We start from the raw sequence: 26,927 nt of genomic DNA, 5'->3' as shown, positions 1-26,927 counted from the left end.
CAGCACTGTTGCTTGTGTTTTCAGTGTGTCTGAAAGCATCTCAGTTGGTCGGATCATGGAGACGGAGTGATGGGGAACTTCTGGTTGGTGGAGGGTTGCCAAATGGAACAGATGGGCGGAGATAGAGCGCCGCCAGAAGAGACTAATTATCAGGATTTAGTTTCCAAAACAAACATATTGCAATCAAATCACATACTGCAATCATTGCTGCATTGTTCTCTGTGTGTTTGAGTGTGTGAATGTGAGTGCTGTGTAATAACTTGGATGAATTAAGTTGTGTTGGATCCATTCTTGAGGATTTTTCTTCATCTTTTGTTCACAATCGTACAACCATTACTATGGTGGTGTGCTAATTACTGTGGATAGATTAAAAAAAACAAAAAACATGTTGATGCGTAAACCCGTGTCCCTTCAGACCGTGAGTCCTTGCAGTTTGGTAAACTTGACCAGTAGTGTCATCTTCAACTGTTCTGCTGTATAATGCTCCTCTTTACTTGATGAATGCCACCTCTTCACAAGAACATGCATTTTTATGATATTTTAGCATTGGCATGAATCCTAAACGTTCTGTGGGAACTCCCAGTCAGAAAAGCGTTTCCAGAGGTAAAACTTCTCAATGCGGAGCTTCTAATCCTGCTGCCAGAAATCTGCAGTCAAAATGTCGTTTAGCAGCAGTCAACAGTTGTATTAGGCCCGATGACTGATTATTGGCATATTGATATAGGCAATCAATACACCAATAATCAGTCCTAATGCTATTGTGACAGATATGAAGACAAATGGTATAACATGAAGTTAAATATTGTTTAATAGCAGGGTATTGTAGTCCTTACAGTTGGTAAAATAGCTTTGAAACACCCGAACCCTCAGACGTCACAATTGGGTGTAACACCAAGAATGCTTTCTGAAAATGTGCCCAGTTCTCCCCATAGTTACCACATATCAGGCTTTCAATCTGGAGCCCAGGCATGAATATGACGCTTTATACTCTTTTGCTCATGTTTTTATCCCGTGGGGTGAATACATGCTGTTTTCCTGGTTGACACTAGAGGCATCGTTGCTATATGCAAAATGTGTTTGATTCAATGGATGAAAATCGACAGAGGGTTACAACGCTTACGTATGAGACTGGGGACTGGGATTTAGTAGACATAGAATAAATCAATGCCACTTAAATGCTTCATATTGTGAAAATAAACAAATATTTGCTAGTCATGGTTGCGTCGGATTTAAATAAAGAAATACTTAATATGATGATAATAATAAGAATATTCATCTGTAGGACTTTTTCTTTTAGGAAAGGGACATTTTTGAGTTCCTTTTTAAATCTGAGAAAAAGTCAAAGTAGTCTATGTTGAGGCTATTCATTGAGGTGTCCAAGACTGTCATTATTTAAAAGATACTTTTAGTTTTAAAGGCTTTAACCCCTGAACATATTGCAATATTGGGCAGATAGGTTACTTGTTGCTTCATAGTAAATGCAACTTTATGGCAGTGTTTTTTAGAGCAACAACTTTAAAGGGATGCAAAAGGGTTGGATTTCTGGAAGACTTATGCACACACCGTGTAGACTTTTATTCAGTTCAGCCAATAAAACCTGGTTTACATTGCTGTCATGGCGACAGAGATTAGACAGATAAATAATTGCCGAGCTGAACCACCACAGCTGTGTGAGCCAACGTCTTTCTCTCTCTCACACACAGTCACCCATTAGCTCCCCTCCTTCTCCATCCACCTCTCACTGGAGTCTCCTGATGGAGTTTAGAGTCAACTGAACCCCATTCAGTCCATCCAGATAGTTTCACATGGCGCAGTGACAAACCTTCACCCACAGATAGCCCTGCAGCCTCATTTGAAACTTTGAAACAACGCATCATATTATGTCTAAGTCACATTCATTATTTAAAGCCAGCGAGGTCATACAGGTTCTGGGTGTGCAAACAAGGCCTCATCTACCACTAGATGATCCTTTGGTGAATTTAGGAGAAATACGTGAATAAACAAAGTAGTAATAAGTAGCACACCTGAATGTGTACCTAAGAGGTTTTCTCTACACTAGAAGACGTCTAATCTCAACACTAACAAGTGATGGTCTTCCATAGATGTTCTGATCGAATACTGAGTAACTTTGCGTATACTTTTAAAATGACTTCTATCTGCTGCAACAGGACATTAGCAGAATATTTAAGATGTGGAATCATCTCTCTGCACTGCTTTCCCCATCTCTTATCAGCTACATTTCATTTCTTCCAACCTCTCCTTCTGCCTCTTCCTCACGCTGCTGCATTTTTTACCCCCATACACTGTAATTCTCCCTTTTCCTTTGTCCTTGTCTGTCATCCTAATAGTCTCTCTCCCCTCTTCCTCCCCCCTTCCTCCGACCCTGACCCACTTAGCTGGCTGCTTGTTATTCAAACCATTGCTTTAACCACACAAACACGAACGCACACACACACACACACACACTCTCACACACTCACATACAAGCAGCCGAGATGAGAGAGTAAGAGACAGAGGCATGGAGGGGGGAGGGGGTGGGAGAGAGGCTAATTTAGTTTGACTACAGACCATCTACCTAGAGGCTGCATTTCTCTGGATTTTATTTTTTTTGGAACTAACGCTCACTTCCATCACCGGCGAATCTGCTCTCCTTTTCCTTGAAAAAAATCAATTCATCCTTTAGTCAATAAAATGTTGAAAGCAAATATTCCACAATATGCTTTAGTGTTAAAGACTAAAGTGCACATGATGCGCCATCTGTCCCTTAGACGATCTTATAATTCTGTGACATAAGTTTACATGGTGGTAAAATACCTCTGTGGAACAAAAGCTGCTAGAAGAAGACAGGTACGCATCACACATGCTTTATATGGTGGAATATAGATCTGTTATTGTGTTTACAGTGACCTGCTATATTTGTTTTACTATTTAACCACATTACATCTGAATGTAAATCAGATTCAAAGAAATCTGCACTGCAGAGTGTAGGTGACAATGAGATTTTAATCACACACACAATGCTCAATATGCGTCATTTTTCTGCCCTCCACAGACCTATAGTCCTTTGATTAAAAACATCTTCATGACATGTCAAAAACAAAGGAGACCTGCTTATGTGGCAATCCAGGACGAGTCCAAAGTTTGGACACACCCTCCCATTGAATTGAAAGAGAAAATGTGTCCGTCCAGACCTTTTTACAACATCAGGCAGACTGAAGCATGGCATGCTGGTCAGATGAGGCCAGGGGCAGGTGGTCCCCTGGGCCCCGCCTCATGAGGTCCTGTAGGTAAAACAGCAGCTCAGGAGGGGCAGGTGTGACGTCCCCATCCACCAGCTGATCTCCAAACAGGAATCGACACTAACTTTGAGTATTGGCATCAAGGTTCATGTTGAAGTGGAGGCTGCCCTCAGTCACCTTATATTTTCAAGAACAAGGACACTGTTGTGAATCGTGTTGTTTGGCTGTCTGCAAAGAAATATCATCCATGCACTCAATACTTATTTTAGTACTTGTTTCCCTTCATGTTAAAAAGTGCAAACAGGGGCCAAGAACTAACCACTAATTACTCGTTGAATCACTATTTCCCCAAAACAGTTGCCACTGGTTAGAGTTAAACTGGTTACTCTGATGTTGATTCTAAAAGGCTTTGTGTTAGATTCAGCATATTGTGTGTGTCTCGTTTTCTGTTCCCGCATGTGTGTGTGTGTGTATGTGTGTGTGTGTGTGTGTGTGGGGGGGGGGGGGGGGGGGGGGGATAACAGGGATTATGAAAAGTTGAATGAATGAAGCCCCTTTGACCTTGAGGTCAGGTCACCATGTCTGCTCTTCTCGTCCTGTCCTCTGTTCAGTGCCTCTTGTCCTCTGCTCCTTATAGTTCTGTTACTGTTCTCACTGCTTCATATGTGTGTCTTGCATAAGCCACGCTGTGTGTGTGTGTCTGTGTGTGTGTGTGTGTGTGTGTGTGTGTGTGTGTGTGTGTGTTATGCCTGTCACAAGCTTTCTGTTGACTCTGTAAACCTACACCTCATTTGCATAATACCCAACAGCTGGCGAATTGATAGGGCAGTTACACCTGTCTGTCCACCTGTCCACCTGTGTTTGTGTGTGTGTGTGTGTGTGTGTGTGTGCTTTGCTTCCACCCACCTGTTCAAACGTTCTTCTGTTCTTCAACCGAGACACCGGTAATGAACCCATGACTTATTTGAGTATGTTGTTGTTTTGTTGGACGTAGGCTTTGACCAGTAAAAGTGCTGCAGGAACCCGGACGTGACTCCGCCCCTCACTCTGCACTTCCTGTTCCCCTGTCGATGGCTTTTTGGTTACATAAATAAGGAGGTTAAAACAAGTTCAAGAGATTTAAAAGATTTGTATTGTGTTGTAAAATACGTCAGGAAATATTCCTGTTGCCAATTTAGGACCTTTTAATTGTCCTAAAAAAGGAAGTTGCTGACTAGTGGCAAACTACAAAATGTAATTACTAAAACATTTTACTGCCTTTAGCTTAGTAAAGGGCCAGTCATGTGACCCATGTTTTCGTTGTCGGCAAGTTTGAATTATTTCACTAGTTTTCTGATTTCATGATCAACAATTTATGGAGGAATTCAGGAAATAATACTACTACTACTACTAATAATAATAATTATAATGCATGTCAGCATCTGTAACCTGAATTATTAGTTCTTATACATACCGACATATTTTGTGCCGTGGTGTATTTTCCATTTAGTTCATTAATCAACTGTCTCTGTAATGAGCCCAAGGAAGTGTCTCTAAAGGGCCCTCATAGACCTAACAATCACCCGTGTGTTTGTCCCCGTTGGGCCCGGTCCTCACCTAACAGATCCCTCCTTGAGTCACACAGGGAAGGGAAATGACAGTCCTTCCCTCCCTGGGAAATGAAGGGAGCTGCTGGTCACTGGTTTCTCTTTCATTTTTCCTCTCCCTGCGGACATTGAGTTTCTCTGAACCTCAGTGCTGATTTGCACCACAGAGCCATTGGCTCTTTGGATTGGAATCTTGGATTGTGAGTCGCTCAATCACAAGAATAGCTCCAGCATCACCTCTGCTTTGTGCATAGAGTAATGTAACAGGGGAAGGCCACCACGCTGACTGCTTTTAGCCACCGGTGGTATCAGCAGCTGTCTCCTGGGTCCTCTGACATGGACTGCTGTCTGTGGATGAGGGAAGAGATAAGGGAGCTCACAGGAGCAGGGCCGATAAGAGAGGGAAATGAGGATATAAAAGTCCATACTGCATGCTAATCGGATTCATTGTATGCATTGTATTATTCTGATGGTGCCCATCACACTGTAAGACTCTTTAGCTTTAACATACATGCTGACCCTTGTAGTAACCCTGATAGAAGCACCTGCTTACATCATTTAAGGCATACATGACTTGGTCACAATCCACCTATGTTTATCCTGGCAGCTGAGCTTCTGTACCATCACTGTATCTCAGGAGCAGGAGCTGGAGCTCCACCAGCCACTAGCAGGGCATTCTACGGCGTGCAGACAGTGGACTTATCTTGTCTGTCCCCTAATCACTCACCTACATCTCTTCTTATTGTCTCCTTTCTGGCTGGTTCTCTGTTCGTAGTTTATTGACATTGTTTCTATTGTGTTTTTTGTTTTCTCCAGCTGGACAGGGACACCATGTTCCTGGGTATGCCGGAGCAAGGCCTTGACTATGCCTCAACCAATCAGGTTAGTGTGTGTGTGTGTGTGTGTGTGTGTGTGTCCTATTAACTAAAAACATGTTTGAGTGCAACACTCATCTTCAAACTAAAACAAATATATGCCAGATGTGCACTAAGTGAATATTCATTTAATTATCAAGCAATCATCACATTCAATCACGCATGTCAAATCCATTTTCACTCTTGGTTGCTTTTACAGCTTAAGTAAAGGGCATCAATATTGTCCACCAGCTAATAGTCCATCGTGGCTTAATGCTTTCCCAATATCTGTTAGGATCCAGCTATTAATTATGCCAAGGCACTGGAGTAGAAGCAGTGATGCTCCATCTTCATCCTACCGTCACAGGCTCTATTCTACTTGACAATAGTACACGCCACTGAAAGCCAAATTCTGTCATTATTATAAGTAACTTACCCCAATAAGTAACCAGCCAATGTAAAAGCGTTTCTTGAACATTATATTTTAAACTGGTAAAAAACAAGCAAAATGGAGGCTTGACGTGCTAAACATATGGAACCATTTACAGTCTTACAACCTCTCTCCTCCCTACCCTCTGTTCAGCAGTTCAGACGAGTTTAAGACTTCTCACAGAACCCTGTTTTTAATTGAAATGAGACATGAAATACTATTTTCATCTTCAGATTTGTTTTTTTCTCTCACATGACTAGTTCAAGGACCATTGGATTTTTGAAAATCCAACAGTATTGTCTGTGACAGTGATGAATAATGTTTGGCAGTGAATATTAGTGGAGAGGAGAGAAAGAACCGCTGCCACTATGTGCAGATTCATTTACATTAATAGTATTCATCCGTGTGTCTTCGAGCTCACCATCAGCTATTTTAGTCATCACAGGTATTTCCAGTTGCACCTTTTCCACAAATCAATTTCACTCAGTGCATTCGATGTGTGCACAGGACGCATTTGGGTGGTGACTGTGTCCAGTGGGATGTAGATGTAGGAAGTGGCCATCGCTCTGGTTCCCTCGACAACAAACCAAAGAGGTGCTCACCTCGCTCACGTGGACCCAAACACCAAAGAGCTGCTGGAGAACGCTAACGTGGACCTTTTTACTTATTTCATAACATGCATCACTGAAAGTGTGTTTGTCTTCTATCCAGTCGTAGGACCAGAAGGTCCCTGCACAGAGAATCCCAGCTGTGTCCGTAGTGCTGGACCACTCCCCTCTAACAGGGACACGTGCTACGGAACAGACTGTCTGTTATCATGAGCACGATCATGGACCCTAACAAATCTAGATCAAATGTCAATGTGCTGGCAGAAGAAAAATCAAGTTGAGATTTAAAATAAATATTTTATCTGCTATTGTGTAAAGGGAATAGTGATGTTATATAAGTGATATGGTTTTTATAAATTAAAGTGTGCAATGCACTACCTACACACAATCACTTGAAAGTTCAGACACCAAATGAAGGGAGGGAGCTGCCACCAGGGGACATTGTGTCCATGTCAATGGGTGAGCCATCAAGCTTTATGGTGTATGCACAGCTGCTGCGCTACGTCACCCCAGCGCCATGACCGTGGCATTAAACATCAGCTGTCCTTAGATTCCTGAGCCCTGAACCAAACATACGGCTTCCTCTGGATGTGTGGGTCTGCGCAGAGTTACCTCAGCGGCGCCCAGCAAAGAACAGAGCCTCACTGATGCATTATTCATAGAGTACAGTGCAGAGAAGATTGTGTGGTGTTCTGATGTTTTATTCATATTGCTGTGCCGTGTGGAATGAAAATGTATGTGTGTAGTATTGAAGTCGCGTTGTTGTGATGAATGTGAGCAATTTGAGTCCAGTGTGACCCTTCTCTCCTGCTGAATTGGTGATGCTACTGAGCAGAGAGGCTCAATGAGCCATTCCCATATCCACAACTCGGTAGCACCCATTCACGTCTCGGATCCACTGGTGTTTCCTTATTTTTGCCCTTCTCTTGGGTAGCGATCGTGTTACATAATCATTCTAATATCCTTGATGATATTGGGATCCTTATGTTCTCATAGCGTATCACCAGCAGCGTTTCTCTGCCTGTTGCTGTTGCCGGGATACAACCTTGTTTCCAGGCTTTATGCTAACCTAAGCTAAGCTAACCAATGTAACGGACAGATCTTTTGATATGATTCACAACACGAAAGCCAATATCATATTCACTTTAATCACTTGTGTGAGGATTCCAGCTGCGTCTATGGATACTGATACGTGTGCAAGTGAACTACACAAAACTACACTGTTCCAATGTGAACTCGCTACGATGTGTGTGCCAGCGTTGTCATGTGTGTTTGTCTTTCTTCCTTACAGCTGTACAGTCTGTGGAGGGAATGAACAAGCAACTTATTTATCTCTGCTTCTCTAAATAGCCTCTGATTCTCCTTTCAGTCGAGTCCATTCAGCCAACAATAAAGGTAGAATATCATGTTGACCTGTGCGTGGGAGTCCTTCTGTGTGTGTGTGTGTGTGTGCACGCGAGGGCCAGAATCTCTCTCTCCCTCTGGCTTCGTCTTTGCTCCGCTCCGTGACCTTTTCATTTGACCTTTGACCCTCCCCTGACCGCTGTTGGTCTTTGTTGGTCTTCCCACAGTTTCGTGTGCCACAGCCCCCTCACCCTCTGAGCAAGGTGACGCCACCCCACCAGCCCTCCCATCACTGGAGGAGGGACACACACATGGCCGACTCACACCGCCTGCCCTGGGTAAGTGCACACACACACACACTGATCCTCCACAGGGTTTTATGACACAAACTGTAGCAAATACCCAATGTTGTTTATGCATCAAAAAGGGACTTGCTAAATCAGCCACAACTCGTAGTTGGACCTGCATCACCTGCTGCACAGGTGGGGAGCGTATGGGCAGCACCAGTCGTAGACAAGCGGATCTTTTACATCTCAAACTTCTATTGAGTGTTTTGTATGTGTGTTTCTTCATAACCCTTTAAAATGTTTTGTTATTAGGCTTCTATAATGTATCTATGTAATCCATAGATTGCTGCTATATGCCAATAACTGCAGGGCGTTGTCCAACAGTTTGACTTGAATGATTGAATCACATTTAAAATCCGTAGCGTGTTTTAATGTCATGTAATCCATCCTTTGGCTGCAGGCTTTTAAAAGAAATATGAGGCGACACTCTTGAACTCATGTTACATCCAAAAAACAGCAGTTATTAATCAGGTGACTAAATTACCCCCGTGGCCTTCATTTGAGTCCCTGGTTGTGCAGGCCCTGAATGCACCGCAGGCCACGCCCTCAGGCTGGTTTGAAACTGGTTCTGACAACGAGCATCAGGGGTCTCCTACCTTTTTGCCTCACGGACCAGTTTCATATTAGACAATATTTTGCGGACTTGAAAAGCTATTCTTTCTGCAGCCTGGTGCCAGATGGCCCAGGTATTTAGTGGTTCAGCGTAGTGCACGTCTGACCTGGTCCCAAGCTCCAATCACAGTGGCTTGCACAGTAAAGTGGCCCACGGCATATGCATGGATTAAAGATTAGGTGTAGCACTGGGTGACCTTCTCACCCACACCTTATATACACCCACACACATGTATCATGCACAACGCTTTCATGTTATTGAGCAAACAAATAGAAATAAAAATCTGTACCTTCTGTGTGAGTGTGTTTGTCGCTCTAAAGCAGCATTTAGAATTCAGATGGTTCAGGTTATCAAACAGTCTTAATGTCATTCTGATGCCTTTATTTGACCTAAACAATATTAGCAATTTAAATACTTGATACTTTTTGTTGGGTAGAATCCATGCACACATCAGACATACAGGCACAAGTCCAACAGATAAAGGCACTGTGGGGCTTGGATGCAGTACCACTTTGATCCACAGGGGCCGCCACAATCACCACAGAGAGAAAGCGCAGCGCTCAGAAGGCTGCTTCCCAAAGACGACCAACAAAGAAGGAAGGACAATTTAGGGTTACAGCTGTTTAAGTACACAGACTACACTACCACGGTGGTATTCATATGATCAGATTCACCAATACTGGATGTAACACAATGCATTTAAAACAATATATGAATTTGTGCAGAACATTTAAATCCACCAGCATAATATTAATATAAAAATGTTGTACCTAAATATCCCCTGAAAATGCATAAATTAAAATCAATGTACATGTTATTCATTTTCAATCCAACCTAATGCAATGACTGTTGGCTATATAGGCCCCTAAAGAGACATTAAATCACTGTGATGGTCACACGTCGCTCATGTCCAACAGATATAATGCGGTTTTGTATTGTATGAAACGGTCATGAACATGAAGTTGTGCGAGGTGTGTAATCTGAACACAACATGTGTGAAAGGCCCTTAATCCTGACTACATTAGTCACTGTAGAAGCTCCCAGCGCACGGGGAACAGACTATTGTACTGGCATGAATGAGAGAGAGAGAGAGAGTAATTTATTCAGAACCTTAAGAAATGGTAGAGAGAGTAGGCGAGGGGGAGAGAGAGGAAGACAGACAGCAAGCAGAGTGTCATTTATGCACAGCGCTGGTGAGCTGAGGACCTCATGAAGTAAGCATGAGGATACGTGCACACCAACAAACAGCTCCATTAACACCTGCAGGGAGATAGTCCCAGACAGCACCTCTTGAAAAGGAAAAGCACAATCTGAGCAAGTGTTTTTACCTTGACTCGAATGGTTTGATTCAAATTGAGCTCATTAGCTTAATCATTCATCACTTGGAATTGAGCAGACAGGAATGCAGACTGCATAAACTGCTTTTATTGGTGGGATTACTTCAGCAGTTCTTACATTTCAACATAGAGATTTTTGCAGTGATTAAGTATTCTGTCATATGTTTTGGGACTTGCGTGGGATAATCTTTGAGATGTGCTCAATGAAACGCACCCTGATGTACCAGTCTGGGTACTTGCAGCCCTGATGATGATGATGATGATGATGATGATGGGTGAGCAGTGGGCCCACAGCACGGGGATGAATTCTGTGTAACACTATAATATATTAGAGCCTACAGGAGGACAACAGAGACACTTAGAAGCTTAATGTCCTAAAGTCTGTTCCTTGTCCCTTTCAGAAGGCAGTTTAGTAGTCACAGAGAGTACAGAAGGTGCTATTGAATTGCATGTTCAGTGTTTTTAGACTTCCATATTAAAGATGTCTGTGATGTGTGAGCCTTTTGCGTCTTTTTGGAAGTGCGATACTAAATGGCTGAACTGCCCCTTTAGTAGTTTATTAAGTTCTTTATGGTGGGGATTTATTGTAGTGTAGTGTAAATATACTTAAAGAGCCAGTTGATGTTATTTCATATTAACAAACTCAGTTGCAATCCTGCTGCTAAAATGGCCTTTTGAATTTAAATGGAAAAAGGCTCAAACAGCTGAACATTGTGGGGGGCTTTTTCTCCTGTTTAAGCAACTCTGGTTCCATAGACGTCTATAAGGAAATGACTCTACTTCTGTGTAGTGACCAGCAGGGGGCGACTCCTCTGCTCCCATAGACGTCTATGAGGAAATGACTCTACTTCTGTGTAGTGACCAGCAGGGGGCGACACCTCTGCTCCCATAGACGTCTATGAGGAAATGACTCTACTTCTGTGCAGTGACCAGCAGGGGGCGACTCCTCTGCTCCCATAGACGTCTATGAGGAAATGACTCTACTTCTGTGTAGTGACCAGCAGGGGGCGACTCCTCTGCTCCCATAGACGTCTATGAGGAAATGACTACTTCTGTGTAGTGACCAGCAGGGGGCGACTCCTCTGCTCCCATAGACGTCTATGAGGAAATGACTCTACTTCTGTGTAGTGACCAGCAGGGGGCGACTCCTCTGCTCCCATAGACGTCTATGAGGAAATGACTCTACTTCTGTGTAGTGACCAGCAGGGGGCGACTCCTCTGCTCCCATAGGCGTCTATGAGGAAATGACTCTACTTCTGTGTAGTGACCAGCAGGGGGCGACACCTCTGCTCCCATAGACGTCTATGAGGAAATTACTCTACTTCTCTCTTGATTTATTCCCTCAGTAAACATTGTAAACATGAGTTTATGGTCTCAGTCTCTAGTTTCAAGTCTTCTTCAATACAACATGACGTTCATTTAGTGCAATGATGGTCCATGTAGAGTCAAACGAAAGAAAAGGATGCTTTAGGGCGGGGCTACACAATGATTGACAGGTACACTCCAAGAGCTGTATTCTCTGTCACACTCATCCGCAGTCTAATTATGGGAACCTTTGCTAACTGGCTGCAAAATGTTGAACGTGAGGCTCCACCTCTGGATGTAAAGAGGACATCGCCACACCTGTCCTTCAAATAAGGTGTTTGAATGCACATGTGACTCCTGGTTGTAGGCTTTGTGTTAAAGTGAGGAGATGTGTAGTGTGTACTGCGTTGAAAGTGTATCGTCACTCTCGGGCTCCTTCCTATTATGGAAGCACTAAAGGAGGGAAACGCTGCATCCTTGTCAATCCACAATGGAGAGGGAGATAATATGCACGCTTTCTGATGTGGTTCAGGGGCAGGCTGTGATCATATCTATCTTTTTTTGCTACCTACATTTTATGTTAAAGAGGCAAAAAGAAGAGAGTGAGCACATGCATCACATGCTGTGCACCTAACTCATCACTCAGCTCACAAGTCACGCAACTCATAACTCAACGCTGCATTCTGGGTCAGGGACTGAGAAGGAGAGAGAGATGAAAGAGAAATTGGGGATGAGGGGAGATGAGCGAGAGGCCTGAGGAAGGGTGGAAGGAGAAGGGATGGTGAGAGATGGAGAGCCAAAGAGAAGGAGAGGGAGAGACTGGTGTGGCCAGCAGAGCAGAAAAGGCTGTCAGTCTCCATAAAAGATCTCCTCCGTCAGATTAGTATGAGAGGACTCCTCTCTCTCTCTCTGCCTTTCACTCTTCTTCTTCTGCCGCACAATTCTCTCACTCCATTTCCTTCTTTATTTGTCTTCCCTCTCAGAATAATTTATATGCCAGCGCTGCTGGTTTTCTTGTTGCTAGTCAGATTAGCGTTGATATATATTTTTATATTTGGGGGGGGTATGTACACACAAAGGACTGTGACGTCCTGCTGCTGCTTAAGGCTGAGTGTCATTAGTGATAATCAGTTGTTGACAGCCGCTCTGGGCTGAGCAAGAATGACGTGACACAACACAGACGGGATATAGTATTCTGGGGGGGGGGGGGGCAGTTTGCATCTGTTCCATCTATTATCTCTGACTGTCCTGTATGTCCTTCTTGTCCATGTCACGGTGAGACCACATTCCAATGGTCTTCTTCCTCAGGTGTAATTTCATTGTCACTCCTTCCTGTGTCTCTTCAGTCCTACTCAATGGGCGGTTTGGGCGATGAGGACTTCAACATCCCGCCCATCACTCCCCCCACCCTGCCGGACCACATGCTGCCCCCCCACCTACCACACGATTCCCGCTCTGGACCGTACCACCCTCTGGACGGCCCCTACCAGCTGCAGGACGGGGCTGCGATGCTCAACCAAGATGGACGCACCTTCAGTCCGGATGGGGGCCCGATGGCCAGTACACTGTCGGTGGTGAGTGCTCATGAGTGCTCATGCCACGTATTAATGATGGTTTGCTCTACCTGGGAACCCTGGTTTTCATACATGACACGCTGAAGCTTTCCCACACACATGCGACCATTAGTACTGGGTGATGAGACCTGGTTTTACGGGGGGGAGGGAGCTATGGGCCACGACAAATAACCATCAAGAACGTATCAAACTGCTGGTTCCTGCCTTACTGGAAAGTCTGTTCTCCCACCAAGACCCTTTCCTTTCTGCGATTCGTTCTCCCTTTCACACAAACATTCACACAATTAAAATACACTCATTTTTCAGAACAAGGTTGGGCCCCATAAATAAATGGACCAATCACGTTGTTGAGAACCAGCTGGCTTGACGGTTCCAACATTGACAATAAAAGCCCCTAAGACCATTTCCAAGGTGTCCATTAGTCATAGAGGTGGTTAGTTTACAGCAGGGGTGCCCACACCTTTCCACTAACCAGGTCATGGCAATCATCTGGTGCTGAGCTCAAACTCCCCCACCACAGGAAATAAAATCACTTCACATTCATTTAAAACTATTCCCAGTGACCAAATGTTTGGTTACTCTCAAATTGCTATTGTTTTGCTCCATGTTTTGCTGAACTTGAGTCACCTTTCATATTCAAAAAAGCAGTTTGCACTATTATTACAAATAGGTACAGGATACAATGACATAGAAGCAGTTAGAGGCCAGTGATGGCTGGTCTCAAATTAAGGACAGGAGAGAGAGAGGACAGACAGGACACAGCAGGAGAGGCTGTTGTCTTTTCGTGGATTTCTCATTCATGTTGTTCATGTTTTATTTGTTTTTCTTTGACACCCACACTTAAAAGGCAGGCTTAGTAATCTTCTTGGAAATGTGTTTCAATATATTTGACTGCACTCAATGCGTGGAAGGCCTTGAAAGAGACAGAAAGACGCGTGTTACCTGTGACCTGCACCGAGCGGGACAAAGCTGTCCACCTGTCCACGCAGTGACCTGCTGGTTCTGTTTAGTCGAGTTGTGTCGGCTACTTTGGTTGGAAATGTTTTTCTTTTGTTCATTCTATTTTCTCAAGATGACCAACCGTTTCTTTAGGATCGTGCTCTGTGTACCATCCAGGGTTTGATGCTTTAAAGGACTCTCAGCTGATGTGTTTGATATGTTCTTTGGGGGGGGGGGGGGGTTATTGCCTGGAACAGGGGTATTTAAATCGCAGCAGCTGTGACATTTCACTCAAGTTAAAGTCCTGCTTTGAGCTGTGACTCACACCACAGAAATGAGAGCCTCGCCTTCACAGACTTGTTGTTACTTTAACTGGGTGGCAAAGGTGTGTGTGTGTGTGTGTGTGTGTGTGTGTGTGTGTGTGTGTGTGTGTGTGTGTGTGTGTGTGTGGAAAAACCATCTCCCATGTCATTAAGAATGAAACTTCTCACCTCCCACCCTTGATCCTTGAGTGTCTCTGTTGTCTTCATCTACATATTGAATCTGCTGCAATATGAAGTGTCTGAACCCTGATGATGAAGCTCAAATCAGGTGCAACCAGACGCGCCATAAAATAGCACAGACCGTTTGGAATAAGTTTGAACGAAAGGCCCTATTTTTGTCTTTAACTGTGACTAAGCTGTCGGTTAATGGTTAATGATGTGAATGGCCTGAAGGAAACATCTTATTCTACACCTCTACTTCTCTACCTCGCTTTTATATCCTCATTCTAAGATTCATTTATTGCCAGGCCATGAATGATGGTTGCCTAGCAACCGCGCCTGGCTCAGCCAAATGGAAGGTACGGTTAGAAAGATTCAACATTCAAGTGAATGTGTCTGATAGAGAGAGAGAGAGAGTGTTCTCCCAGAAAGAGGCCAGACTAGTTAATATGGAGACTGCTCTTTTCTCTACTTGTGTATTCCTCAGTCCACCTGAATGAAGGCTGAAGAGCTTCATTGGTGCTGCTCAGAGGGTGTTGTTACCTGCTTCATGGACTCTACCATGAAATGGATGTAACCCTTTAGTCTTTCTACAGGATCCAAACACTCACCACAGAAGAAGAGGATGAAGTGACAAGTTGCCCCTATACAGTGGGGCAAAAAAGTATTTAGTCAGCCACCAATTGTGCAAGTTCTCCCACTTAAAAAGATGACAGATGCCTGTCATTTTCATCATAAGTAAACCTCAACTATGAGAGACAAAATGAGGAGAAAAAATCCAGAAGATTAAATTGTCTGATTTTTTAAGAATTTATTTGCAAATTATGGTGGAAAATAAGTATTTGGTCAAAAACAAAAGTCCATATCAATACTTTGTTATACACTCACCGGCCACTTTATTAGGTACACCTGTCCAACTGCTCGTTAACACTTAATTTCTAAGCAGCCAATCACATGGCGGCAACTCAGTGCATTTAGGCATGTAGACATTGTCAAGACAATCTCCTGCAGTTCAAACCGAGCATCAGTATGGGGAAGAAAGGTGATTTGAGTGACTTTGAACGTGGCATGATTGTTGGTGCCAGAAGGGCTGGTCTGAGTATTTCAGAAACTGCTAATCTACTGGGATTTTCACGCACAACCATCTCTAGGGTTTACAGAATATGGTCCGAAAAAGAAAAAACATCCAGTGAGCGGCAGTTCTGTGGGCGGAAATGCCTTGTTGATGCCAGAGGTCAGAGGAGAATGGCCAGACTGGTTCGAGCTGATAGAAGGGCAACAGTGACTCAAATAACCACCCGTTACAACCAAGGTGGGCATTAGAGCATCTCTGAATGCACAGTACGTCCAACTTTGAGGCAGATGGGCTACAGCAGCAGAAGACCACACCGGGTGCCACTCCTTTCAGCTAAGAACAGGAAACTGAGGCTACAATTTGCACAAGCTCATCGAAATTGGACAATAGAAGATTGGAAAAACGTTGCCTGGTCTGATGAGTCTCGATTTCTGCTGCGACATTCGGATGGTAGGGTCAGAATTTGGCGTCTACAACATGAAAGCATGGATCCATCCTGCCTTGTATCAACGGTTCAGGCTGGTGGTGGTGGTGTCATGGTGTGGGGAATATTTTCTTGGCACTCTTTGGGCCCCTTGGTACCAATTGAGCATCGTTGCAACGCCACAGCCTACCTGAGTATTGTTGCTGACCATGTCCATCCCTTTATGACCACAATGTACCCAACTTCTGATGGCCACTTTCAGCAGGATAATGCGCCATGTCATAAAGCTGGAATCATCTCAGACTGGTTTCTTGAACATGACAATGAGTTCGCTGTACTCAAATGGCCTCCACAATCACCAGATCTCAATCCAATAGAGCATCTTTGGGATGTGGTGGAACGGGAGATTCGCATCATGGATGTGCAGCCGACAAATCTGCGGCAACTGTGTGATGCCATCATGTCAATATGGACCAAACTCCCTGAGGAATGCTTCCAGCACCTTGTTGAATCTATGCCACGAAGAATTGAGGCAGTTCTGAAGGCAAAAGGGGGTCCAACCCGTTACTAGCATGGGGTACCTAATAAAGTGGCCGGTGAGTGTATACCCTTTGTTGGCAATGACAGAGGTCAAACGTTTTCTATAAGTCTTCACCAGGTTCTCACACACAGTTGCTGGTATTTTGGCCCATTTCTCCATGCAGATCACTTCTAGAGCAGTGATGTTTTGGGGCTGTCGTTGGGAAACACGGACTTTCGACTCCCTCCAGAGATTTTCTATGGGGTTTAGATCTGGAGACTGGCTCTCCAGGACCTTGAAATGCTTTTTACGAAGCCACTCCTTTGTTGCCCGGGCAGTGTGTTTGGGATCATTGTCATGCTGAAAGACCCAGCCACGTTTCATCTTCAGTGCCCTTGCTGATGGAAGGAGGTTTTCACTCAAAATATAACGATACATGGCCCCATTCATTCTCTCCTTCACACGGATCAATCGTCCTGGTCCTTTTGCAGAAAAACAGCCCCAAAGCATGACGTTTCCACCCCCATGCTTCACAGTAGGTATGGTGTTCTTTGGATGCAACTCTGCATTCTTCTTCCTCCAAACACGACGAGTTGCGTTTTTACCAAAAACTTCTACTTTGGTTTCATCTGACCATAGGACATTCTCCCAATCCTCCTCTGGATCATCCAAATGTTCTCTAGCAAGCTTCAGACGGGCCTGGAGATGGACTGGTTTAAGCAGGGGGACACGTCTGGCACTGCAGGATTTGAGTCCCTGGTGGCGTCTTGTGTTACTGATGGTAGGCTTTGTTACCTTGGTCCCAGCTCTCAGCAGGTTATTCACTAGGTCCTCCCGTGTGGTTCTGGGATTCTTGCTCACCGTTCTTGTGATCATTTTGACCCCACGGGGTGAGATCTTGCGTGGAGCCCCAGATCGAGGGAGATTATCAGTGGTCTTGTAGATCTTCCATTTTCTAATAATTGCTCCCACTGTTGATTTCTTCACACCTAACTGCTTACTGATTAGAGATTCAGTCTTCCCAGCCCGGTGCAGGTCTACAACTTTGTTTCTGGTGTCCTTCGACAGCTCTTTGGTCTTGGCCATAGTTGAGTTTGGAGTGTGACTGTTTAAGGTTGTGGACAGGTGTCTTTTATACTGATAACGAGTTAAAACTGGTGCCATTAATACAGGTAACGAGTGGAGGACAGAGGAGCCTCTTAAAGAAGAAGTTACAGGTCTGTGAGAGCCAGAAATCTTGCTTGTTTGTAGGTGACCAAATACTTATTTTCCACCATAATATGCAAATAAATTCTTAAAAAATCAGACAATATGATCTTCTGGATTTTTTCTCCTCATTTTGTCTCTCATAGTTGAGGTTTACTTATGATGAAAATGACAGGCATCTGTCATCTTTTTAAGTGGGAGAACTTGCACAATTGGTGGCTGACTAAATACTTTTTTGCCCCACTGTATATGTATATATATACACATAGTCTTAGCTCTTCAATTATATTTCCAGAGATCGTACTATATGGGGCTTTTCAGGTTGTATTTTACAGCTGTGGACTATCTGTGTGATTCAATAATGAGAATGAAATAATCAAACTCATCTTTAGAGGTCCATTCCAAACCTCACAGTTGACCCTCTTGCTCTATTTGGAGTCGGTCAGCAGAAGGCTGTGTGTCACACACAAGAACAAAATAGCAACAGCCAAAGCTGTGTATATATATATATATATATATATATATATATATATATATATATATATATATATATATATATACACCAATATTTGGAGTCATGACAGGCTTCACAACAAGATGAACCTCTACTTTTCCATCCAGCCCCACCTACGTGGAGCTTTTTCCCTTCTTGTGTCATCACTCGGCCCGCCTGCATCGGGGGCTTTCCCTCTGTTCTCTTTGCCCCCCCCCCTCCCCCCAACCAAAGGAAAAGCTGATCATTATTTTGGTTTCCGCTGTACATTTTTTTGTATGTTTTTTTTAAACATACCCCAACTTCTTTTTGGTTTAAATAACCAATTGGACTTTCTGAACCATCCAGGTTTATCAGGAAACACATGCTAAAATAAAAATATAATAATTTCAAGCACTCAGCTTGTTCCTCTTTAGGCGGTGGTATGAGCAGATAGAAGCAGTAGAAGTACTCCTAACCGCAGCTACTACTGGTCATAGTTTCTGTCCGCAGTGAAGAAATGTCTGAGCGCTCCCCGAGAGGCCACAGTCCCTGCCAATAGATGTCAGAGTGCTGTTAGCTTTTGTTTTCCTGAGAAGTGGACTCACTGATGAGTCACTGTGTGAGATAACAGCTCCCTTTAATGTCTCCACCTATGGCCAAAGAGAAGGGCATCCTAAACATCACATCATGGCCAACGCTTCCAAAACTCTAGAAAGAGGTTCTTCATTCGAGGTTTGCCTTGGTCGTCTCTCGGGAGACGGAACCTTGTCTGGCCGCTTCATCTCCAGCAGCGCATCTCTGTGGGACTCATGATGGAGGCCGTGGATGCATGAGGACATGAAGCAGAGCTGTGGACGTCAGAATGTCCTCCAGATGGAAGGATGGAGCAACTGGAGCTCGGTGTGATGACTTCTGATCTCGACACATAATGGCTGTTGCCACGGTTACATTCAGATTTCATTAATAGTCAATCCCAGGCCGCTGAACATAAAAAAGTTGTGTAGCTCAGACAGTGTTTCACACACCTTCTGTTCGGTGAATGTGGGACAAATCAGGAGCCTGAAGCCATTGTCACCATCAAGTTCTGTTGTATGGACGTGTTGGCAAATGGAAATATCTCCAAATGACTCTATAAACTGTACTCACGTTATCACACATGTTTCCAATGCCTCATCCACCGGCTCCCATGATCCCATGCTAGCTCCTGATGTCACTAACAAACCCAGCACGCTGTTCCCCTGGTCCATGTCCGTCAAGTAGTTATGGTCGTGTATGCAATACTCAAGTCTATTACCTCGCTTAGAGCATGAACATGTGGGAAGGTTGAGGTCAGGGCCTTCAGAGAGACCTGATCGGGAATAGGAAAGGATGACAGATCAGATCCATACTCTGCTTTGTTGTGGCTCCCAAACAAGCGACGTCATGGCAACAGCAATAGTGGAGAACAGCAGAGATGGGAGAGCTGTCAGAATCAGGGGAGAACCGTGGTGCTGCCCTTCTGCTTTTCACGCTCGGCTCAGATGCTGTTTCAATTGGACACAACATGAAGATCAGAACCTCAGAGACTGGGTCGGACCAGCTACGTGTCGCCAAGAAGAAAAACCCTCGCTGTCATGTCAATCTGCAGTTGATTGGACTTCTGTTTGGAATAATTTGCATGGAAGGGCTGATTAAAGGGACCGACACCTGATCCTTTCTTTAATGCACTGATTCGTTGCACAGATGCAGCAGATGGTGAACTCAGACTCCCGGTTCACCAGCAGCCAGCAGCCAATCGAGGCGGCTCTCGGACCAAGGAGCCAATCGGGTTTAAGCCAGCAGAGCCAGTTGTCCACCATCAACCAGTCCCAGCTGGGTCTAAGTGGGAACTCTGTCCCCCACAACTCTCCCTCCCCCCCTGGAAGCAAGTCGGCCACGCCGTCTCCCTCCAGTTCAGCCCACGAGGATGACAACGAGGAGGGACTCAGGGTAAGAAGACACACACTCACACTCTCCTGTGGCTCTCAGTCACTGAGTCCTGTACTTCTTTTATTGACTTGTCAAATATAAGAGGACAACATGGCATTTAGATGCTTTAAAAGTAACAACAAAAAGTGAAACTGTATAAATCATCTGAAACCAAACTGTTGATACTGTGGAGAATGACTGACATGTGCAGCTTCTCATTGGCTACGTATGGAGCAATGACTGGTTGAGTATACCTTCACACATCGAAACGTCATACAGCATGTTGGGTTAGTGATCACTACAACATCCCCGTCTTTGAATAGCACCTTTCAAACATTCAAAACATCCTGATGAAGCCAAAGCTACAGTTACAGCTCATCCAGCATGAGACATGGACGGGCTCCGTGGGATCAATGTTACCAGACTTGAACCATTATTTCAATCAACACAGATTGATTACAGTCATGTGGTGTTACAATGCATGCTGGGTCATGTGGAGAATAAGGCAAAGCCGCTCGCCGACATCAGGAAATAAATCCAGTGAGAAGTGAGGGGAGCTGCTGTAGCCGCCACAGTGAACACGGTAAGGCCAGTCCACACCTTATCCACACCACGTCCTCTGGGGACACAGGAGCCTGGATCCACTCTGTATTCTTTCCATAGTTGTCCACAGCCAGCCTCCTGGACCCATACGCTGCATCACAACTTGGTCAGCTGGACTGCTCACTAAATATCTGTATTCATTGGGATTCGTCATTGGCTAAGGAAGCGATATTTGATGATGATTTGGTGATTCGCTCTTAATCTGTGTCACCAAAACACTTCATACATGTTAGCTGCACCATTTAGCATTTAACTGTGAGATTTCTACTGACACACACATGCAGACACACACACACACACGAGAGGCTTTCTGTTGACTGCTGATCAGTTTGTCTGAGCTCTGTGGTTGAGTGACAGCTGTCAATCATGTAAGAATGTGTCAACGTAACCAGCATGGAGGGCTGTGTGTGTGTGTGTGTGTGTGTGTGTGTGTGTGTGTGTGTGTGTGTGTGTGTGTGTGTGTGTGTGACCGTCCTCACAACTCTTCACCCGATGGACTTCACACTCAGAGCCAGAGAAGTGTGCACCGTGAGCTTCTAACATCTAACTCACTGCCATGTTAACTGTTACCAACTGAGTACAGTCATGTACCAACACACACACACACACACACACACTCTTACTCATTGAACTGAATGCTTTTGCTCCAGGACCGAGTCCCCATCCCTCTGCACATCAATGTCTTCATCCTTTAACTTCTCCTCCACACAGCTGGTCAGTGGAGACAAGAGGCCAGCGGCAGTGGACATCGCCAAGAAACCCAAAACACCAAAGAAGAAGAAGCGAAAGGACCCCAATGAGCCGGTGAAGCCGGTGTCCGCCTACGCCTTGTTCTTCAGGGACACCCAAGCCAACATCAAGGCCCAGAACCCCAACGCCACCTTCGGGGAGGTGTCAAAGATCGTGGCGTCCATGTGGGACGGGCTGGGAGAGGAGCAGAAACAGGTGCGTCCTCCCTCTCTGTCCGCATCACTCGCCCTGCCTTTGTGACTCCTCCCACCAAACTACCAAACACTGTTTCCCAGATGGCGTAGACGTTCTGTCTGCTGACTTCACTTGTCCTTTGTTTCAGCTGTACAAGAAGAGGACAGAGACGGCCAAGAAGGAGTATCTGAAACAGCTGGCTGCCTACAGAGCCAGTCTGGTGTCACAGGTACACACGCCGTGACATGTGACTTGTGCCTTCAAGGGGGCCTCATACATCCACATTAAGGCACTAAACCCACAGTGGGACTTTCTGTCCTTTTCTCGTTCTCCAGAGCTACAACGATCCATCTGAAATGAAGCCGCCCCACCCTTCCTCCACGCCTCCCTCCTCCTCTTCCTCAATGTTTACCTCCAAACCCTCGGTGTACCCTGGTCACCCGGGCCAGCACCATTCCTCCGGTTCAATGGGCCACCCTCACTCCCTCCCTCCCCATCCCCATCAGCACCCCAGCATGTACATGCCGTACCCTCACCCGTCACACCCCTCCCACGCCTCAAGCCCCGGGCTCAGCCCGCACCTGCCCCCACCTCACTCCCAGATCCACCCCCAGCTCCAGCCTCTGTCCTCAAGGGGCAGCGTGCCGCGGCCCAGCGTCCCCCACCAGGGAGTTCTGTCCCTCGGTGGCATGGCGGCGGCGTCCCCCCCTCCTCTCCAGGTCAGCCCTCCTCTCCACAGCCAGGCACACCTGGGGGGGCTGCACAGTCCCCACCAGCAGCATCAGCAGCTCAGTGGACATTCGCTTGGAATGGCCCACTCACCTGGCATCCCACAGGTCAGTCCCACGCGCCGGGTTTCCTCCCAACTCATGCATTGATTGCTATTTTCTGTGTGTGCTCACGTTAGGGACCAGATGATGAGCTCTGTGACACTATATGAAACATGCAGATCTTTAGATCTAGATCCACTGCGCCAGCTGAAGTGACCTGACATTTGATAGATGTGATGTCACGATGGACTTCCCATCATTCCATTTCCAGATATAAATAAAGGTGTCAGGGGCGTGTGTAGGCAGAGGCGGGACTCAAACCTTTTTAATGGACCCAGAATCCAAAGAAACCCAAACAAAGACGCTTCACATCAACGTTCAGGACACGGGACACGAGACCCACGGGGGGGGTGCAGGTGATTGGACACAGGTGGAAACAATCATGGACACTGCAGACAATCACAGGGAAGACAGGGGAAGGCAGGAAGTGAAGTTAACCAGGGACACAAGAGACATGAGACTACAAAATAAAACAGGACATGGACCCAAAAGGATTTTCAAGCATTAAAATAGATTCTACATTTTAATTGTGTGTTTTCAGCTTCTTTGTTGTCTGTAGTGACGTTTTTTCTCACCCTTTCCTTTCTGCATTAAGTTCCATCAACAGCTGACTTTAGTTTGGAATGGAGACACAAACCATTTCTCTCACACACACACACACACACACACACTCTGGCTGAGAGCTGAATAGAGATGGATGAATATATCATGCGAGGGGACACACACCGTGTACATCAGATGTGTGCGAGGAGGAGAGGACGCGTCAGCATTTCCTTGAACATAACTATTAATCCTCATCAGCAGCTATGCTGTTGGATTAGTGAACATGTTTAGAAATCCAATAGGTTCTGCTAGGACTTTCTTCTACTGGCTTTCTATCAGTCTACCTGTCTCTGGTGGAGTGGATGCAGACAGGAGACGAGGAGCATCTTGTGTTCAGTCTCCTCCGATGGATTGCTGCTCAGCCTCATATTATTCTCGGCTTTATGGGGCACTTTTAAATCCCACACTCCCATAATCCCCCCTCACTCTCCATCCTGTTTTTGCATATTTTTTGCAATAAAAAGAGAGAGAGACGACAGAGGACACAGTGACAGAGCCCGAAAGTTTTTTTTTCTTTTCGATGAGTGAAGAGTGAGAAATGATGGGGGAAGGGAGAGAGGGAGAGGGAGAGACAAAGGAGGCAGATGGGGTCTTTGTGAAGGAGTGAAGGAGAAGAATTTGCTCGACAATGGATGAATAGGTGAGGTAGCGGAGGAGAGGGGGGAGAACCCAACCACCTGCTGTCCTCCTCTTTCTCCTCTTTCACTCACAACACTCAGATTAACTTCCCTTTCAGCCTGTGTGTGTGTGTGTGTGTGTGTGTGTGTGTGTGATAGAGACACACACACACACACACTCTCCAGGTCTCTCTCCTCCCTCAAGTATCTTACAGTTAGACATGCTTGCCAACTTCCCCTGCTTCCTGCTCCTCTCTTACCTTCTCATCTCCTCTACATTGCCCCCACATTCTGTGTAATTACTGCTGATGAACCCATGACCGATGACTGACTCCTTTTTACTCCCCTGCCTCCCGAATGTGGCCTTTATGTAGCTCTGTGAGGGGGGTGTGGGGGGGGAGGATGTAAGCACACCGACTGTCACACTGAAACCTGCTCCAAGGCACAGAACGGAAGACATGTAGTCAGCAGAAGTCTCTTCCTGTGGGGGTGTACTGATGGATGTGCAGGCTTCTATCAGTGAGCAAAGTTCTAAACATCTAAAGTCTCTCTATTTATTAAAGAGGTAAAGAGTATGAATATATGTCCTCTGACCATCAGGCTGCTTATTGAAGCCAAATACTTTTCACTGCTGCTGGACCTGCTGGGGGGGGGGGGGGGCCCTGGTGCTCTGACACCACCACATGGGACCTGCATGTGTTCTTAGAAAGGCTCCCAGAGAAGTCTATGGGATTTAATGACCTAAGTGCTTGTCCTTGTAATTCCAGAGCTACCACCCATCCCTCCAGTCTGACTACCAGCAATTAGGGGGAGGAATGCTTAACAGTGGAGCGATGATGTCATCATCAGTGGACTACCATCAGCTTGGGCGACACACGCCGAGCCACCACCCCTGTCTGGACTGGAGCAACGATTACCATGGCAACGGGTAGGGTTTTAGGGGCTTTGAAGAGTCAAATCCCATTTTGCTACAGCTGTAGTGACATCACTGTTGGGGGCGGTTACATTTCTGACCACAGCCACTCTCCAGCCTCGTTGTAACCTCACTGAGTGTTTCCTCTCGTCCAGCAGCGGCCTGCAGAGGGACAAACCTCTGTATCTGAGCTAATCTCAGGACAGAATGACGGCAAATCCTCAAGCGAGACGCCTGACCAGCCACAGAGGACTCACCCACCGACCTCCAACCGGGGACTACCACGTCCCTTCTAAGGGACCAAAACAGGAAGTCCCTGCATGTCCCACAGCCGGTCGTACTGCTTGTTTACAGCATTAGACATGATAAATGTTGTATCCCAGCCAGGAGAGGCAGGGTGCTGTGAACCATGACCACGTTGATGTACATACTCCTCCCTTAACAAATGAAACCCCTTATCTAGTTCTTCATTTGGTAAAGACGGCGTTTATTGTCAGTTCCAAAAAGTGTAAATGACTGTAACATAAAGGTTTGAGCTGTCGATTTAAAGCCAACTGACCCCTTCTTTACTTTTCCTTTTGAGCTGCTGTCTCTGCGAACACAGCACGCAAACCATAAGTAACCAGACGGGGAGAGGATGGTCCCCCACACAGCGCTGTCATGGAGCACCATTTAAGAGCAGTGCTACAAATTCATTGCATTTTAGTCCTTATAACAAAATGTCAAACAATTCTTTGTTGGGGGGAGAAAAGAATCAAAAATAGTCCTTTGGCCGCTGACAGCTCCTCCTCCCGATGGGATTGATTCGGATCCAAACTGTGTGTGTGTGTGTGTTAATGAGGATGGTGGGGTTGCATTGTCTCTATGTCATCTCTTTTTCTCTGTGCACATAGGCTATTTAATAAGAAACTATAACTGTTGCTGGGTTGGCTGTGTTTTAATGTTGTTTTTTAATCAAATAAAGGTTTTGTTTTAGTGTTGATGATGATGATGATGAGGCACACATTTCTCTCTCTGCTCTGTATCTCTTTGTATTAATGTGTTTTTTTGGCAGATGAAAGGACTCTGAGCAACAACAACCATGAAGATTTTCTTATTTTTAGATTCTAATAATGTGTTTGAGAATAAAGTCAGCGCTGCATTGATGTGCAGCCATTACTCCAAACCTGCCTCTTCTCCTCCTTTGTTTCCCAGTGGTTTGTGACAGCAGCTCTAATGACGCCACCTGACAATGTAAACTTCCACCTCTGTAAGACCTTTGCTAAGCAGCAGGAAATATGTGTTTTTAATCTTCTGTTTACACCACAAGTCCCACTTTGTTGGCCGTGTAGGGAGACGTCGGCTGCTCGCTGCAGACGGAACCCACCGCTGGGTTTGGCTCAGGAACCAGCAGACACTGTTAGGGGACCAAGAGACCAGAAGGGAGCTAAAAGGAGAGGGAAAAGTATCCGTCCTATGGTCATACCATAGTGTTCACACTATGGGACGTGTTTCCGTCCCTAAGGAGGAGACTGTTCATTTCAACATGTTGACATAACAAACTGCCTGAAATGAAATAAATGTGTGAATAATGTGATTAAGTACCGCAGGCAGCCTTCAGTGAGGACACACTGCCCCCTGCAGGCAGCACAGGAGGGCTGCAGCTACTTCCTGCTAAGGCCATACATGTTCTTTTTTCTAATTTGACTTCTGGACTAAATAAAAACTGGTGTGTATAGAGGTTTTTTTTAACCATTTTAGTCATTTAGACTGGAGAGATTAAGTGAATCCTGAGAAATCATTTGATGACCTCACTGATGGTGACATATGTATAAGCCCTGGCCTCTAATGCCTGGATAGCTACCAACTAAAGGTGCACTAAGGCCAAAACCCCAGTGCCCACTGTGGCACTTTATTTACCGATTATGAAGTTGAGGAGCAAGCAGCTGGTCCCGATAAACCCGATGGCCACCTGCCTTCAAACAGCCGACAACGAGCTTGTGAACATAGTGGAGCATCCAGCAGCTACACATATTGTTCCCTCAGGAGCTGAACACACACTTACCTGGAAGAAGGTGTGTTTGCTTTAAAGCTACCTCTGCTTCCCCCAGTTGGACAAAGAAAATATACGAATGCAGGTTTAAGTTGCCTGT

The 26,927-nt window shown here is 45.4% G+C and overlaps 1 protein-coding gene across 2 annotated transcripts in view; it reads left to right on the top strand.

The window, feature by feature from the left end:
* Nucleotides 1-25,972, top strand: part of tox (thymocyte selection-associated high mobility group box) — a 33,822-nt gene extending 7,850 nt beyond the window's left edge. The window contains exons 2-10 of one of the 2 annotated variants that reach the window (XM_037458474.2): nucleotides 5,642-5,707; nucleotides 8,289-8,399; nucleotides 13,010-13,237; nucleotides 20,081-20,326; nucleotides 21,620-21,853; nucleotides 21,981-22,061; nucleotides 22,168-22,668; nucleotides 24,650-24,810; nucleotides 24,951-25,972. In XM_037458474.2, coding sequence (XP_037314371.2) covers nucleotides 5,642-5,707; nucleotides 8,289-8,399; nucleotides 13,010-13,237; nucleotides 20,081-20,326; nucleotides 21,620-21,853; nucleotides 21,981-22,061; nucleotides 22,168-22,668; nucleotides 24,650-24,810; nucleotides 24,951-24,990 — 1,668 coding nt within the window. In that variant the 3' untranslated portion in view covers nucleotides 24,991-25,972. The remainder of the gene's footprint in view (nucleotides 1-5,641; nucleotides 5,708-8,288; nucleotides 8,400-13,009; nucleotides 13,238-20,080; nucleotides 20,327-21,619; nucleotides 21,854-21,980; nucleotides 22,062-22,167; nucleotides 22,669-24,649; nucleotides 24,811-24,950) is intronic. The other variant, XM_037458475.2, reaches the window with a different exon arrangement.
* The last annotated feature ends 955 nt before the right edge of the window (nucleotides 25,973-26,927 follow it).

The sequence above is a fragment of the Pungitius pungitius genome, chromosome 15 (genome assembly GCF_949316345.1).
Source record: "Pungitius pungitius chromosome 15, fPunPun2.1, whole genome shotgun sequence".
Lineage (NCBI taxonomy): Eukaryota > Metazoa > Chordata > Actinopteri > Perciformes > Gasterosteidae > Pungitius > Pungitius pungitius.
The sequence above is the reverse complement of the archived record's forward strand: the minus strand, read 5'-3'. Positions and strand labels throughout refer to the sequence as shown.